General features: G+C 34.0%; 1 protein-coding gene and 1 pseudogene across 2 annotated transcripts; both read left to right on the top strand.

The window, feature by feature from the left end:
• The first annotated feature begins 287 nt into the window (after positions 1 to 287).
• On the top strand, positions 288 to 7,185 carry LOC125194763 (annotated as a pseudogene).
• A 4,612-nt stretch (positions 7,186 to 11,797) lies between these two features.
• LOC125194450 (WD repeat-containing protein PCN-like) lies at positions 11,798 to 18,094 on the top strand. Of its 2 annotated transcripts, XM_048092677.1 has the most exons (12): positions 11,798 to 12,071; positions 12,162 to 12,305; positions 12,710 to 13,028; positions 13,135 to 13,198; positions 13,348 to 13,461; positions 13,581 to 13,743; positions 13,989 to 14,139; positions 14,251 to 14,846; positions 15,554 to 15,735; positions 16,609 to 16,869; positions 17,573 to 17,718; positions 17,803 to 18,094. In XM_048092677.1, the coding sequence occupies exons 1-12, from the start codon at positions 11,910 to 11,912 to the stop codon at positions 17,871 to 17,873; spliced, it is 2,373 nt and encodes a 790-aa protein (XP_047948634.1). In that variant the 5' UTR covers positions 11,798 to 11,909; the 3' UTR covers positions 17,874 to 18,094. The 2 variants fall into 2 exon arrangements, with proteins under 2 accessions (XP_047948634.1, XP_047948633.1); XM_048092676.1 differs by having other exon boundaries at positions 11,801 to 12,071; positions 17,573 to 18,094.
• The last annotated feature ends 430 nt before the right edge of the window (positions 18,095 to 18,524 follow it).

The following is an 18,524-nucleotide window of genomic DNA, read 5'->3' as shown; positions in this document are numbered from 1 at the left end:
AAACACCTCGTTTATAGGAGAGAAAAATAAAATAAAATAAAAAAATTGAATAAAATAGAGCAAATGAAAGAAAGAGAAGAAGTTTGATTAAAAAAAAGTTATTTAAATAAAATAATAGTACTAGTATATGAAAATGACAAAAAAAAAAAACTTTTCAAAGTGAAAAATGACGTGTGAAATGAAAGTAGTACTCCACTACACTACTACTGCATCTGCATGTTTAACATCCTTTTAACTGATTGGTGATCGACACAGTAACCTTGAAGGAACTACCTGAATGGCAATCTCCCTCCAGAATGGGGTTCAATGGAATTCCTTCGAAAAATGTAAGTCTTCCTCTCGAACTGCGTTTCTTAGTAGTTCCGAATTCGATCCCAAAAGGAAAAGAAATCAATTGGGGATGGATGCATTCCTACTGCAGCACTGTTCTCGGGAACTGTCTCACCGGTCCAATTCCACCAGAATATGGCAACATCACTGTACCAATATCTCTTCCTCTTTTTCCATCAATTGCAGAGCGAAATATCATGTTATTGATGTATTTACGGATGTCTTGTTTGCGATTTTGTTGGTACCAAGGGTTTTGGAGGCTAATCATTTTACAGGAAATATTCCTGTAATATTATAAGAAGATTGTAATAATTTAACTCTATCTTGGACTAGTAGTAATATTATACTCCATATTATTAGGTGATATTATTATTATCTAACATTATCCCCCATGTAGACAGCTTACTTCCAAGCAAAAATGACCACTTTGGAAGTGTTGTAAGTTTCCTAGTTTCCCCTTAATATTTTTGGGATTATCCTTACATTGTAGCCGGATTTTGGTCCTGTAGTGACTTTTCAGCTAGAATTTTAAAAATTATGAAGGTAGCTTGTACTTATCTAAGTTGTTTGCCTAGTCGTAAAAAATCATGAAAATTTGAAAAATTTGTTCCAGAAATCCGGCCACAAACTCTGATCCAAATAACATAGATTAAGACATGCTACTTTAAAAAATTGAGCTAAAAGGTCGCTAAGGAGTCAAATTCCAGGCTATACATTAAGAAGAACCCTTTGTTTTTTTAGATCTTGAGTTTGCTTCATATGTAACCATCATTTGCGTGCAGCCGAATTAGTGACAACAATTTCACAGGAAGCATACCAAATTATATCCAGAACTGGATAAATATAAAAAGAATGTAAGGCATTTGGTCATTTAATAGTACATTGATTCACTTTTTCAGATTTCTGTTTCTTTTCATGAATAAATTTAAACTTGAATCATTATCTCAGGGAGATTCAGGCTAGTGGTCTGAGTGGACCGATCCCTTCTGACCTTACTTTTCTAACCAAGTTAACTGACCTGTGAGTATGCTTTTAACATATGAAAGCAGACTTTCCTTTTTCTACGAGACTCGGTATCTATGTTTGTGATCATTCCACATTGCAGAAGAATCAGTGACCTTAATGGGAATCAATCAGACTTCCCCATTCTTGCTACCTCTACTAAATGGGAACAAGTGTGAGTGCAATATTTGTCCGCTTCTCTATCAGAAAATAAGTCATTTCTTTTGTGCGACTCATTGGATGTTATTGTGCAGGATATTAAGGAGTTGCAATATTGTGGGGGAACTCCCGAACTTTATTGAACATCTGATGGTTGACGATTCTCTGTTAGTACAATGTTTTTATGGTGGCACTATTTATTTTTGGGGTATTGGTGCCTAATCTCACTAAACTTTCCAAAAAATTGTGTACGAACTTTAAACTTGTCATATAATATCACGAACTTAGATAGTTGTTGAATTTTTCCACCGACGGCGGAATCTGGCTACATCTCATTTGCCATCACATCACATCAGATACTCCCTCCGTCCCACAATAGGAGTCACTCTCGTTATGGGCACAGTTTTTAAGAAAAGTAAAGTATAGTGGATTGAAAAGTTAGTGGAATATGGAGCTCACTTCTTTATACTATTAGTTTTATAATAAAATGTGAGTGAAGTGAATTAGTAAAATGTGGGACCCACTTACTATTTGTGGTAAAAAGTGAAACGCGACTCTTATTGGCGGACCGAAATGGCAAAATGTGACTTTTATTATGGGACGGAGGGAGTAATATTTATGTGATTATAAAGTCCCTAGAAGCCAGATATGGTTATCCATCTCATTTAATGTAGCTGGATTTTGTTGTTAGTGGGAAATTCAATAACTATTTAAGTTCGTGGGAAAAAAAATTTTTGGAAAGTTTAATGATATTTGGCGCAATACCCCTTTATTTTTTATACATAATTGAAAGCTAAAATACATTTGATTCAGTGACAGTTGATGGCAATTTTAGTAATCTATTTAGAATCCAATCATTTAGATATATTTGGTCTGATTATTGGATGGTCCGTGCAAATTATTTCAATATAATCATTTATCTTTTGGATAATAGATTGATAGTATATTTTGATATTTTAATGCAAAGCATAGTTTAATTTTCTTAGAGCAAACACCTTATGACATAATCAAGACACTAAATATTATACTCCTACTAATATTCCTTAGGTCTCATAAACTTTTCCTACATGTGTTGTTTCTAGTGTTCTGAATTGAGGTCATTATGTTTTTATATGAACATAAATACTTTGGTTGCCTATCATATAGTTAACTCACAACCAGAAACCTTAAGCTTCAATTGTCTTGTACTGATTATTATTAAGCAAGTTTTGGAATGATTTGTAATTTTGTTGGCTGAAAAACATTTATAATACTGCTGCTTACCTGACTTTTAATGTCAAATGACATACTATGTATTAACTTTATTCCTTACCATGCCCTATTGTTGTACTTTTATTTAAATACCATCATTTCTTGTGCAGAGATTTGAGTTTTAACAATTTAACAGGACCAGTTCCTCCAGCTCTTGGTGTTCAAAAAGGAGACATGTAAGAGTTTGTGATAGAGATCATGCTAGTGATCTCAATTATCTCTTGAAATGAATTTGAGATTATTTTCATTATTTCGGAGATTGTTGAAGTTTACTTTAACTGTTGAGGATTTTTTTCCTTGTTTATTTATATGTCGATTTACTTTCCTAGAATAGAATTTGTAGGAATCCTATAAATAACTCCTCTTTATATAAGCTAGATATCTTGTAAAATAAAGGTTTAAGGACGGTAACAACTGAAGGCCTCAGTGAGAGGATTATTAGGCCTCTTAAAAGGATTGTTCTTCTTTTGAGTTTTAATTCCAATATCTTGTCTTTCTTCTTCCTTTACTCCAAACCAGTTTGATTGACAACTTTCAGCAATTTGTAGTTGACTCAATCAAATAGTATTGCTTTTACATCATTGTGGTGATAGTTCATATGGTTAATTAGTGCATCTGTCAGTATGGGCTGTAGTTGGTAATTATATGGCTCAACTCTCCTCACGTGATGATTTATATCTACTTTTAACGTTTTGGCTCTGATTTTAATATTTTGTTGAATTGCTAACTTGAGATGTTCGTTTGCTAGCTACCTGACTGGGAATTCCTTTACTGGGGAGGTGCCTGAATTAATGAAAGATAAGAGAGAAACATGTGAGGTTCCATTTCACCCAGAACTTAATATTTCCCACTTATCGTAGTACTAGAATGATAATTGCATGCCCAAAATCCATATAGCAATGTACTTGATTAAAAACTTACATTTTGACTGCAGCGACCTATCCTACAACAACTTCACACCTGTAAGTCCAGAACCAAGATGCGCGACAAAAAGCCCGTGAGATTACTAATTATCGCTCATTTTTCTGTGTATACTGTGTCCGGATTTATTGTACCGACTTAGATATTGGCACTCCTTTTCAGAAACTTGTATGCCAACTCAAATGGAAACACCAAGTAAGTTGCTGATTTCTGTTTGATGCATTTCACTTACATCTCATCATTTAATGTAGCATGAATCTTAATATCACGTTCTTTTGGCAGTGGTGCTTTTTATTGTGTAAATCCGCAGTGCAAGTCAAGTAAGTGATAACTCACTTATATATGTGGCTCTTGAAATTTATCCAGCACTTCAATGACTTTAACCCACCTGAAACAAAGAAGTGCAATTAGGGACAATGAACAGACTTGTATTTGATAAACTGACACATTTATATTATATGCCTTTAAAATTAGAACTTTTTGAGATAAGCATTGAATGGGACATTAGTTATTTTCTCGAGTATTTCCTCATTCTTTTCCCCCAAGTCAATTTCTAGATGTATTAGTGAAGAATGACACTGAAGTTCTAGTAATTTGGAAGAAAAGGTTTTTTTTTTGTAAAACTACTCTAAATGTGTAAATTACTGAGGATATTTGTATGCCTTGCAGCTCTTTGAAAATTCTGTTTTGTCAATTCAAGTTCAGGAAAAAATATTCGAAATTCAAAACATGTGTTTTTTTCCATCAGATGATTTCTACTCTTTCTATATAAACTGCGGAAGCCAAGAAAGAGTCGGTAAATATGAAGCTGATAGCTCTGCTGAAAACTTCTACCGAGGTACAAACTGGGGATTCAGCAGCACAGGCAAGTTCTGTGATTATAATAAAATATCTGGATACGGAAAAAGTCTGATTGCATCAAGCAACTTTAGCATTTCAGGGCCGCAAGAATCTAAACTGTACTCCACAGCACGCCTTTTTGTTTGAGAAATGGTAAATACAGAATGGATATCCACTTTGCGGAGATCATGTTTACTAATCACACAACTTACAGAAGCCTTGGAAGGCGTATTTTTGATATTTATATTCAGGTTCTCATCGATACATCAACTTTACATATAGATATGTGAAAATATTCATTTGCCAAATTCAATCTTGATAATTTTAAAAATCAGGGAAAACTTTTTGAGAAGGATTTCAACATTGAGAATGCAGCAGGTGGAGTAAATACTCCAAAAACAATGCAATATCATGCATTTGTTGGTGATCACACCTTGGAGATCCGCTTCTATTGGGCTGGAAAAGGAACAGCTGCTCTTCCTATGAGATCTGTATATGGTCCTCTCATTTCAGCCATATCTGTCGTTCATGCTAGTAAGTTTGATCTGGTTCTAGAGTTATAGCACTCCATAAAACAAATTAAAAGGAAACGAAGTTCTTCTCTTCATGCTCTCATTTCGTAGGTTGCACCGTTGCACGTGAAATTGTAGTATCACTTTCTATTGGAGGTTTTCAAATTTGTTCCGGCTATCCATCAAAATCATAGTGCAGATTTTAACAATTTACTTTTTTGATGATTACCAATAAAGAGATTACATTTGCATGTCATCTTACCCTATCTATACATCAATATGTCCAGCTTATAAGCCTGGAAGCGGCATATCTCTACAGGAGCTAAAGTCGGTATAGCGATGGCAGCTATTTTCGCACTCGTGTTGCTTGTGGGTATTCTGAGGTTGAAGGGCTGTTTGGGGGGCAAATACTCAATGTATCATGGTAATTGAGTATTTGGACACAGTGGATCTTATTTATTTTCGTGTGTGCAAATTTAGTCCAACATTTTGCTTGTTGATCTATTTCAACTTGTACTCTGAAAATTAGACACAGTTTGTAGTCGTGTGAACCACTCTTTGATTTATACGGCCCTTCTTATAGATTTGAAGGGTCTTGACCTTCGCACGGGGTCATTTACCCTAAGGCAAATTAGAGCTGCTACAAACAATTTTGATCCTGCTGATAAGATTGGTGAAGGTGGATTTGGTCCCGTGTACAAGGTAATGCCAAATTGCCAACTCATATTTATTACTCCCTATATAAGATTGAAATTTTCTAAATTAATTTTTCTGGCAAGTCTCAAGTTTTGTAAATTTGAAGATAAAACCATCATCGCTGTGAAGCAGCTTTCTTCCAAATCAAATCAAGGGAACCGTGAATTCATTAATGAAATAGGCATGATTTCCGCTTTACAACATCCTCATCTTGTTAAGCTCTACGGATGCTGCATAGAAGGCAACCAGTTGTTGCTTGTCTATGAGTATTTGGAAAACAATAGCCTTGCTCGTGCATTATTTGGTTAATTTATATGACAACTTTAACGTTATTACTTCTATCTTATGCTATGTTTTGTTTATTTTAATTAATCACATCCATGTCCATAACAGGCCCGGCACAACACCAATTGCATTTGGATTGGCCAACGAGGAAAAAGATCTGCGTCGGGATAGCAAAAGGTTTGGCTTACCTTCACGAGGAATCGAGGCTGAAAATCGTCCATCGTGATATCAAGGCTACTAACGTGCTTCTTGATAAAAACCTAGTCCCTAAAATATCTGATTTTGGGCTCGCAAAGCTAGATGAAGACGACTCCCACATAAGCCCACGCATTGCTGGAACTTTGTAAGGGTATTAATTGTCTCTGCTTCAAATATTCATATAAAAAACAAAACTTATTCGTTAAATATATATGTATACGATTGCTAGTGGATACATGGCACCCGAATATGCAATGCGAGGATATTTGACAGATAAAGCCGACGTGTACAGCTTCGGAGTCGTTGTTTTGGAAATTGTCAGTGGGAGGAGCAACAGTAGCGTCAGGCGTAAGGAGGATAGCTTTTATCTTCTTGACTGGGTAACATTTTATGCATTTACCTTTGCATAGGAAAAAAAGTTATACTATTCTTTAACTTAATCATGCATCACATAAATAAAAATGAAAAATGTGCATGCATATCTTCCCTTCAACATTCTGCACTGGGATGAGTTTGACAGAGCTCTTCCAATTTTCAATCAGGCTATATCCTTGAAGGAGAAAGGAAATTTGTTGGAGCTAGTCGATCGGAGATTAGAGTCGAGCTTGAACAAGGAAGAGATTACTAGAGCTATCAATGTGGCGCTCATTTGCACAAATGTTGTAGCTGCAGAAAGACCTCGAGGGGAAAGATGGCGTTGCAAAGCCGAGCAGCTCAGTTGGTAAGATAAAACTCGATGAAGTGGAAATGGGTGCAGCTGTTGGTGAGGGTGTTTTCATGGATGCGCCGTGGATTGGCTCTTCAACTCCTGCTGTGGATCTCTATCCAATTGCCCCTGATACAAATTATTGGGAGAAGAGAGGTTCGTAGAATTAACTTTTACTGAAAAAGTAAACTATCTTGCTTAATTTTTGCTAGTGTTGTGAAGATATGTAAAGTTACAGTGATTATACTCTATATGATAGGAGTTGTCTATTTATTTGTTACCAAATATGAGTGTGTAATGTGACTATTGCAATATTTTATGAAACATGTATTCAAAAATGGTGTAAAATCTAAGATTGGTGTAAATGTTTGGAGTAAAATTACTTTTTGATGTGACCTATAATTATAAATAGATTAAGTTTAAAATAATGGATTGGAGATGACCTTAGGAATGTGATATTCGCTCGGTTGCTGTTTGAAAGGATATCATACAGACGTACACACATTATAATAAAGTATTATTGTAATACTTTTAATCTACCCCATCTTCAGCTCGGTTCCTGGCATACTAAATACCTTGAAACCAAAATCGAAATTGAAAACCCAAAATCTTTTTATTTGCAATTTTGATAACTGAATAATGAGAACTTGGTCGCCCGATTTTAGTACTCCCTCTCTCCTATCATAAACAAGACATATTTTTCAAAAACTTATTTTGGAAAAAATGATTAGATAGATAATTATGTAAGGAAGACAACAATAAATGATAAATACTAATCATAATAACAATAAGAAAATTGTTTAGGGACATGGTGGCATTGCCATAACGGGGTTAAAGGGGGAACGATCAATTGCTAACTCATCATTTAATTGTTAACTACAATTAATTTAAGGCCATAGGATTTTAGAAAACGTGTGGTCTACAATTTGCCACGTGTAATTTTCGTTTTTATTAATTAAATCGAAAAAAAAAAAAAACTCCAAATTAGGGTTTTGGATGAAAATGTCAATATAGTGTTCGAAAATATCAACACAATGCTTTGAGAATGTAACACAATGCTTTAAGAATGTTAACTCATTGCTTATATTGATATATTTTATATAGTATGTTGACATTTCAATGTACGAAAAAATTAAAAAATTTCGATTTTTTTTTCAAATTTTGACGTCGGAACATATGCATGTAGGATATCGTTGGAATCCTTATAAAATTATCTTTAATTTGATATATGTTTTATGAATTTAAAGTTTTGAGATTTCTTTTAAAAGTTAAATATAACTAATTTTGTAGTTAATTGACATTAATACCCCTGTTGATATTTTTTGAATTTAATTCTATGGCCTTACTGACGTTTTTTGTTGATCGTATTGACATTTCAGGGCTGATGATCTAAGCTTTAATTTGAATATTTAATGGTTATTATTTAGTTATAGTTATCAATTAAGTATTGAGTTAGCAATATAACACTCATCTGGGGTTAAAATAGTAATTTTATTTTACATTTAATTTTAAATTAAATTAAAATTTTGTACATGTATTTTGTTGCCCCTGCATTTATATATGGAAGTAGTATTAATTAGATCTTGATAAGGTTAATTTGATAATGAAAGTAACGGGGATCCACAACTTTTGGCATTGACCATGCGTTTAAGTTCTATTTTTTTTTCTCGTATTCCTTAAAAAAATTTATAACTTGCTGAAACTAAAGAATATTAAAAAGGATACGAAAATGTTTATGAATTTTACCATTTTTTTGGGTTAAAAATGAAAAATATATAGTAAAACAGACAGACAATTCTAAAATATTAAAAATTCCAATGCTTTAAAAATTTTATAAAAATATAAAATTTAATACTTCCTTCTTAGTAACATTTATTTTGGTCTGTCTACTAAAACAATAATCACACATATTTAACTCATTTGTTTAATATTATAAGGCTATAAAGTTAATATTTTTTCTGTTTCTTTCTAAAATATTAGAGTTCTTAGCTCACTTTACTATGGCATGCAAAAAATCAAAATTTGATAGTATATGCTATATTAATACTAATTGAGTTTATGAATTTAATTTAAAGAAATTTATCTTTTTTAAAAAATTCTTCATTTACAAAATTTAATTCGTTCAATTCGTAATTTGTGGATAGTTACAATCAAACCAAGATAAAAAAAAAAAAAACATATTCCTAACTTATCGATTTAATATTTTAAAGCAATATATTTAATATTTGCTTTATAAAATATTAGAATCCTTAGCGTTATTCACTATACCATGAAACAAATTAAACATGATATACTATATTCAAATGATAATTGAGTTTAAGGCATTGATTTTAATAATTTCATGATTTGAGTTATAATTCTTTATTTTTTAAGATTTTATTTTTTCGAACATTATAGTTGCATCCATAAAAGAACAGTCACATATATGTTTCTAATTTATCTATTTAATACTATGTATTATAAAGCTATATATTAAAAAAAAATCTTTTACTTATTAAAAATTTGAATGCGTAGGCGCGTAGCTCAATTCACCGTATCACAAAACAAATTAAAATTTGATATATTAATACTAATTAAGTTTACGATTTTGAATTAAGAATTTCACATTTTTATTTTAACTCTTTACTTTCAAATTTTTAATTCTTTAAATTCTTAATTTTGGAACGATATTGTCTAACTTAGATATATAAAAAAAAATTATGTCCTAACTTATCTATTAGTAATATTTTAGAGTCGAAGTCTAACTAGTACTTGTCAATCAAAATATAAAAAGAATTACATGTGATAAAAGTTAAGAAAATTATTACAAAAATACAAAAGATGACGCAAACAAATGATTCATCTTAAGTACTAGTATTATTTAATCATACAATTCAAATTTGAATACTAAATTTAACAAAAAAAAAAGTAATAAAACCGGCTATGAAAGTATAACATAAAAAAGAAAATAACTCATAATTAAATTATCAATTGATTAGATAAAAATTTATTTGAAAACTAATAATATATGAAGTTATCAAATTATTTTATTATTAAATAATAATTAAGTATGTATTACAGTAACTAATTTATAATCTGAATTCATGGTTTTTAAATAAATAATACTCCCTCCGTTCCATAAAAGTTGAGACAAAACTTTTGGGCACGGAGATTGAGAATTTATATTAAATAAATAGGAGAAATGAAAAAAGTAGGAAAGATAAGAGAGAGTAAAGTAAATGATGGAATAAAGTAAGAGTGATTAGATGTTTTGTCTTTTGTTAAAAAAGAAAATGACTTAACTTTGTTGGGACGGACTAAAAAGGAATACGACTCAACTTTTATGGGACGGAGGGAGTATAGTATAAAATTAACATGAAAAAAATGATATGTAAACATATAAAAAGTTTCGAGCATGATTGTAGTTAATCTCTAATCAAATCAATAAATATGCATTTAGATAAAGATATTTAATTTTATTTAGTATTCCTTAATTAAATTTGTATCCATTTAATATGATATTGGGTAAAGTAGTCATAATAAAAAATATATCTATGTAAAAATGTCATAAGGGTATTATGGCATGGAGACATTATGTCTTTAAATCATTACTCCCTCAGCCCCATTTTGGGAGAACATACTACATAGTTTCCTCATTTGCATAATGCATCTAGATTTTGTTCAGTTTGCTTTTGTCCATCAACAAGAAAATCATTTGCACACTCTCTCTATCCCAATTTAAATGATATATTTTCATTTTGGGACGATGTACTCTAAATGACACACTTTTAAATATAGAAACATTACCCTCCTACTAAATTAGAAAAATATAGAAACATCACTCTAGTTTACTTTAATACTTTACACACAAAACAATAATGCATAAAATTCCCACTAAATTAGAAATACTTCACTTTGAGTAGGATAAAAAGAGTGCTTGAGAGCGATACTTTTATTCAGTGGATTAAACATTCTCAAAAGACTTAGGTGATAATCTAAAGATTAATTTAGAGTAGAGTTTATTTACAGGGATAGAAGATTTGAACAAAGTTCCTAATAGATACTTATATTTGTCGGAGGATGAAGAGCTGAAAATTGAAATGCTACATGAAGCGCACAATAGTTCATGTTCAATGCCTCATGGAAGTACTAAAATATATTGCGACCAGGAAGGATTTTATTGGTGGATTGGTATGAAGAGATATGATATAGAATTTGCATCAAAGTGCTTAACAATTCAATAAGTTAAAACTAAACATCACGTCCCATCAGGCATCGGGTTTGTTGGCACCCAATTAGTTTATTCGAATGTAAATAAGATCGAATTACGATGGACTCTGTAGTGTGATTTATCACCTCAGAAGAAAGATTCACTATTGGTGATTTTTAATCTATTGACCAAGTTAGCTCATTTCATTGCAATGACAAACAGATTATTCAATAGAAATTGCACGTAGCTTAGGATTCTCGACTATTCTTTAGTTAGAACTAGTAATACATTATTTTAAGCAATATAACTAAATTTAAATACTCTATCTATTACTCCAGCATGAGGTGCGTTAAAATGATAACACTATCTTAAAGTAGCACCATACTATCATTCCTAGTCAATCATTTGTACACGTGGACGAATAATCAGCTGCCAAGTGGCAATCATAAAAAATGTTAAAGGGTAAATTTTCTGAGCCAACAATATCTAATACACTATACAATAATTTTTCTCGACCAGCAATATTAATAATATTTATAATATTGCTGGATATATGGTGTGAGAGTGTCACTTTAAGGGGCGTTGATTATTATAGCCGGGTTAGACAAAAGTATGATTGGGCCTAAAACACAAACAGATGGATTGTCATAAGAAAGGCCTAAGTGGAGTGATGTAGACCCGGAAACAGAAATCAAATAAAATCCGACCCGGGATATCGGCGTGCGCTCCTAAACCCTACTTCGTCCCCGCTTCATTTTCCTTGTGATGCTTCTCTTCAGTCGTCGCTAAAATTTCCCTAAATCTGGAGGATTCTGTGAAGATGCTAAAAGTTCACCGAATCAATTCGGTGGAATGGACCCCGTCGCCGGTTGTAGCTCTAGCTACCAGCGCTGATAGCTCGCAGGTCGCCGCCGCTCGTGCCGACGGCTCGCTCGAGATTTGGCTTGTCTCTCCGGGTTCCGTCGGCTGGCACTGTCAGCTCGTATGCCACACCATACCCTATGATTTTTCTTGTTTCTCTTTTGATCAATCATATTTTTATACAGAATCTTGTTTTTTGGGTATGGTGTAGACGATACATGGAGACCCTAATTCTAGAGTGTCTTCGCTGGTTTGGTGTCAGTCCGGGCCGAGGGGTGGACCGTTGGGCCGATTGCTGTCTTCCAGCATTGATGGCTCCATTTCCGAGTGGGATTTGTTCGATTTGAGACAAAAGGTTTGTGCGCCAGCTAATTTATGATATTCTTCTTCATTTGATTTATCCTCCGCTCCGTATTAAATAAGGAAATACATGTATCAGCTGCCTTGTTTAGGAGCTTATTTTTACAAATTGGGAGATTTTGATGCATGTGTAGCATGGAAAAGTGCTAATGTTTGGTATTAGGATGCATTTTACTACCATCTTTATTGAACAATTGCACGATACCATAAAGTAGCTCAGTATAGGGCTAATAGCATGTAGTATTAATGTCTATTATAGTCTGTTAGACCTCAGGTGTAGGGCTAATAGCATGTCTGTTAAGGTTTCCATTTTTTGGGTCAAGATACGAGCTTTAGACATTTTGGTGAAGTTATTGATGGTTACTCGCTTTCTTGCTTTCCCGTTTTGTACTACTGCAGACAGTTCTAGATTCTATTGGTTTCTCGATTTGGCAAATTGCTGCAGAGCCATGCAATCATTTGCGTCCGAATGAGAGGCAGGAAGCAAAAACTTATCAGAATGGTCATACTAGCACTTCAATTACTGGTGACATTGATGATGAGGAGAATAGTGAAAGTGAAGATGAAGATGATAAAAAACATGCCGAGCTGGTTCATGAGCAAATTGACGCTGAAAGTACCCGGCTAGCAATTGCCTGTGACGATGGTTGTGTCCGGATCTATCGTGTTTCTGATGCGGAAGAACTTATTTATAATAGAACGTTGCCTAGGGTCAGTGGTGAGACATCAAGCCCTTGCTTAATTGGCAATTTTTTTTGGTCAAACTTGTGTGGGAGTATAACATGCTTATGATTATTACTTATCATTTGTTTCTCTTTCTTTAGGGCGCACACTTAGTGTAACCTGGAGTTCAGATGGAAGTAGGATTTATTCAGGGAGTAGCGATGGGTATGCTAGTTTTCTATTTGTAAATGTTGAGTGACTCTGAAATGCTGTACATTTGGCTTGTGGATTGTTTTCACAAGACTGTTAAATACTTTTTGTTTTTAAGTTTCTGTTAACTTATTGGTTTTTATATAATTTTATTTCATGTTCAGGTTCATAAGGTGTTGGGATGCTAAGTTGTCTCAGGAGATATACAGAATAACTGTTGGTCATGGATATCTGGGCGGTGATAATGATCTTTGCATATGGTCATTAATTGCATTAAGGTAAGAATGGGTCAAATTGCTCATTTTGTATTTCTGCATGTGAGGCTGTGTTTTTACATATTGGAATGACATTGTTTACTAATAGACTGTCCACTTTGGTCTGCATTTTATGGTATCAGGTGTGGGACAATAGCCAGTGGGGATAGTACTGGTTGTGTGAAGTTCTGGGATGGTCAGTTTGGAACACTTTTGCAGGAACATTCAAATCACAAAGGTGATGTAAATGCTTTAGCTGCAGCTCCCAGCCATAACAGAATATTTTCTGCTGGTTCTGATGGTCAGGTAAATTCATATGCTTTTTTTTGTAAAATACTCTAGTTTTTATCTATGCTCTGTGATTTTGACAATATCCTACTCTTTCATCATGGTTTAACTCATAGCTATTTTTGCCTTGAAAATGGTTATTGAATATTCAATCTTCTGATCTTGTTTTGCTGCAAGCATGATCATCCCTTAGTGCAAATGTTTGCAAATGATTTTTGATACTGTAATGTTAACTATAACCTATGATAATTGCCACTTTGTAGATCATACTGTATAAACTTTCTACTGAGGCTGTTGATTCTGGAGATGAAAAATTTGTCCCAGCTGTCAAGAAATGGGTCTATGTTAGCTATGTGAGATCTCATACTCATGATATAAGGGCATTGACCTTAGCTGTGCCTATCAGCCTTGAAGGTAGATTGATTTGCATAGTTCTAAATTTTCTGAAATTTTTAATAGAACTGTGTCCAGTTTTGACCACCTTAGTCTTACTGATACCTAACCTACATATTCTCTCATTGGCAGATCTGCCTCCCGATGAAAAAGTTAAGAGGTCACGAGGTCCAGACAAGCCCCTTGATTTCAGTTACCATAAATGGGCTCATTTGGGTGTGCCAATGCTTATCTCAGCAGGCGATGACACTAAACTTTTTGCATATTCTGTAAAGGAATTTACTAAGTTTTCTCCTCATGACATATGCCCTGCACCACAGAGAATGCCAATGCAACTTGTTATTAAAACACTTTTCAATCAGACACCATTACTTTTGGTTCAGTCTGCAAATTTCTTAGACATCTTTTGCGTGCGATTGCAAAATGGTGGTGTAACTGATATCGGTCCTAGCCCATCTGGTGGGTCTGCACGGACTGATTTAGTGGCCAGAATTAAATGCAAGGTTTCTCGGAAGATCATCTGTAGTACAATATCTTCATCAGGAGAACTAGTTGCCTACTCAGATCACATAAAACCTAATTTATTTTTTTTAAAAAGAATCAAATCAGGCACAGGTTGGTCTGTAGATAAAAGGAAGCTCCCTCAGGGATTGCCATTTGCCCATTTCATGGTTTTCAGCTCCGACTCTTCGAAATTAATACTGGCTGGGCAGGACAGAAGGATATATGTATGAATTCTGTTTTCCTTTTTCTTGTGTATGGATATCTATTTGCTGCTTCTATTATTATTCGTAGGTTAGGGTGGCACTATGAGAGATCATATGAAAAATATCTTTTTTCTGAGGGGATAGATAATCCTAATTTAAAAGCTTAATATTTTACTACCAAACAGCATATTCCCCATTTCCATTTTATTGCAAAAACAACTTCTGATTTTGTATTCATAATGAACTGTAGGTGTGAACAAAATGTTGTAATTCTGCACTTTCTTGTGCAGTTTATACCTTCACAAGTTTTATTCACCTTGTGCTTGGTGTTGGTTATCACTAGTTTCTCTGTCGTTTTATTAGTAACAACTTTATCAACAGTAATTACATTTCTTATTAGTTGTTTATGTTGAAAGTCTTTGCATGGGTCATTACTTGTTATACTTCTTCAGTTTACAAGGTTGGGGATTTGGGCCTAGATAATGAATCTTCAGTTTACAAAAGTTTTTGCAGGGTGTTTAGTTTTAGAGTACTTGCTGTGTTTCTAAGTAGATGATGTGAATGAGTTTAAAATATGTTAGGGCTCCCGTCTTGTTACTTAAGTAAATGAGATGTTATCTTGCAAGTGAAAAGTGAATTATAAATCAGGGTTCCTAGACTTTCCATGAACCAGTTGTTGATGAATGGTTTTGTTATCATTTCTCTGAAAACATATGATCATGTTGTAGGTTGTAGATGTTGGAAATGAGGATCTCCTCCATGCTTTCACTCCTTGCCGGAAAGAGAATGCAGATGGTCTCCCGCCTAGCGAACCTCCCATTACAAAAATGTTCACAAGCAATGACGGCCAGTGGTTAGCTGCTGTCAACTGCTATGGAGATGTCTATACTTTCAATCTTGAGACACTGAGGTATGGTTGATGCCGTTTTTTCTTTTATTTGAATTATTGGATATGCATTAAGTTTTCTCTATTAACTGCATGTCTTTGTAGCTACTAGTGGTTGTATAAAAGTTTCTGACCTTAGTTTAATACTCCCTCTTTCCCACGTCACTTGAGTCACTTCTTTTTGCACTTCTTTTAGAGAAATGATAATAAATAGTTAAAATAGAGAGAGAGAATAAAGTAAGAGGGAGAATAATGTAAGAAGAGTCTCATCTTTTGTATCCTCTCTCTTACTTTACTCTTTCTCCACTCTAACCATTTATTATAATTTTTCCAAAAAGAGTGCAAACAAGAAGTGACTCAAGTAACATGGGACGGAGGGTGTAGGTTTTTATGTATATTAACGTACTGTATTATTCTGCTATATTCATACTGATCCGCAGTTATTACTCTTGTGGCAATGGCTACTAGCCCTGTTAACACATAAATGTAGGAGTAGTTTAAATCTGTGTTGTTCAGGTACCTAGCTTATTTGGTAGTGGCATATAAAACGCTATTATGATATTTAATTTGGAAAATGGGTTAAATACTCCAAATTTCCTGCAAGTTTAAACTAGTGTCCGAAGGAATTTCAATTATACATTCATCCTCAATGTTTCCCTCATGACAAGAGTTAGTTAAAGTACAATGACAATTTCACAAGGGGTTTATTTGTACTTTAACAGGAGCACTTTTCAAGGAAAATATGAGGGTGTCTTTGACCCTTTCCCTTATTTTATTTAATACTGATTCTGGGAAGCATGTAAGAAGAAGAATATGAATCTGACTCACTGATTTTTTTCTCGGAAGTAGTCTTTTTGAAGTTTGCATTCTCATTCAAATATATTATTTTGAATACAGGCAACACTGGTTCATATCAAGACTGGATGGAGCTGCGGTTACTGCTGGTGGTTTTACTCCTAAAAATAGCAACATTCTTATCATCTCCACCTCTTCAAATCAGGTTTATGCATTAGATGTGGAGGCTAAACAATTGGGGGAGTGGTCCATGCATCACACATTTTCTCTGCCAAGGAGATACCAAGAATTTCCCGGAGAAGTTATTGGTCTTTCGTTCCACCCATCCTCAACTTCATCTTCTGTCATTGTCTATAGTCCCAGGTAAGATCATTTTCCCTTATACTAAATGTAATCCTGTAGTATATTTCATTGCAAATGTGAAGATTTTGTTGAACTCAGGCTGTTTGTAATGACCAGGAAACTACATCTTAGATAATCATGATAACTAAAGTTACCATAGCACAGATGCAGGCCAGATCAGACAGCTTAGTGACTTAGGGCTGACTTTATCAACTGGGTAATGTAAGTACAGGCTAGAACCTTACACGGACTTTCTGCCAGGGCCAGATTATTCTCTAATGTTCCAATGACTATATAGGGGTAACAAACTCAGTTCCTTCCATAACCCAGGCACGGTAGGGAGCTGAGTTCATTTTTGTTTTTTAGAGCTGTGAGCTAGCTAGATAGCTTACATGCACAATTAGCTTTTTGGGTGAGGGATATAGTTATTATAGGGAAGCTTTGCCTATAGTTTTTCTTGTATTACTCTTTTGGTTATGTATTAGACAGATTGTAACATTGAGTAGTTAAAATCTTCTTTTGGGTTGTAAGAGAGGATTCTGGGCTAGAGATGATACAAGATGGTATAAATATCGAGCTGATACTTTACTCAAAAATTCAATCTTGAGATTTGATAAATCATGATTAATCATCAGTATCCAAGACCTCAAGGAATACCAAAACCGTCTTTATTTTCTGCTTTCTGTATATCTGTTTCTTGAGTTGACCACTTCTGGTGTTACAGGGCGATGTGCTTGATCGATTTTGGGATGCCTGTCGACAGGGATGATGACACGGACTTGACAAATGGTCTGGTTTCAACAACAAGAAAGGTACACAGCAATGGAGTGAGTAAGCGGAAACGACAGGGTTCAGAAAATAAACACGGCGGTAGAAAGAACTTTGAATTTTGTGCATTCAGAGATCCTGTTTTATTTGTTGAGCATCTATCGAAAAACTCTCTCTTGGTCATAGACAAGCCATGGACACAAGTTGTTGGCACATTCGACGCCCAGCCTGTCCACAGACATATTTTTGGAACATAACACTGTTACGGGATGGGCTTCGTACAGCGGGAAGGCGGCAAATGTTGCCTTCATCATTTTTGATCTTGCTTCTCTTTTTTTGCACTCTTTTGTTGTTGGATGTGGGTGGGTTGGGGGGAGGCTTGGCCGTGTTGTGCAATGTATGGGTTGTAGCTTTGTTAACAAATTAGTTATTCAATGTTTAATACTATTATCTTATTTACAAAATCTTTAGTTTTTCATTGCTGTCTTGATTGAGGAGTTTATGGGCTGTATGGGATCTTGTTCTATATTCGATTTCTGTAAATTGCAATTTCAGTTTGGATACAAATTTTCAAAATAAAAGGTTCTGAGCAACTCAGTTTTGACCTTCTAAAATTTCAGTCTACAAAAAAAAAATTTAATTAGAGTTGTGAATAATGGGATGTGATCTTATGAAAACTCTAAATATTGTACAAATTCAAAACTATGATTCGAACTTTTGAAAAATGTCAATAGATCATAAAAAACATCATTAGGAAAATGTCAACAGAATTTCAACGGTAGTCAATGATTGATGCTGTGTTGATATTGTGGACATTAAAATCTTGAAATTTTACAGTGTGTTAAAGCTGTATTGAGTAGTTTTGAGTTTGTACAATATATAAGTTTGCATTTTATCACTGCCCTATT

The sequence above is a fragment of the Salvia hispanica genome, chromosome 6 (assembly GCF_023119035.1).
Source record: "Salvia hispanica cultivar TCC Black 2014 chromosome 6, UniMelb_Shisp_WGS_1.0, whole genome shotgun sequence".
Lineage (NCBI taxonomy): Eukaryota > Viridiplantae > Streptophyta > Magnoliopsida > Lamiales > Lamiaceae > Salvia > Salvia hispanica.
The sequence above is the reverse complement of the archived record's forward strand: the minus strand, read 5'-3'. Positions and strand labels throughout refer to the sequence as shown.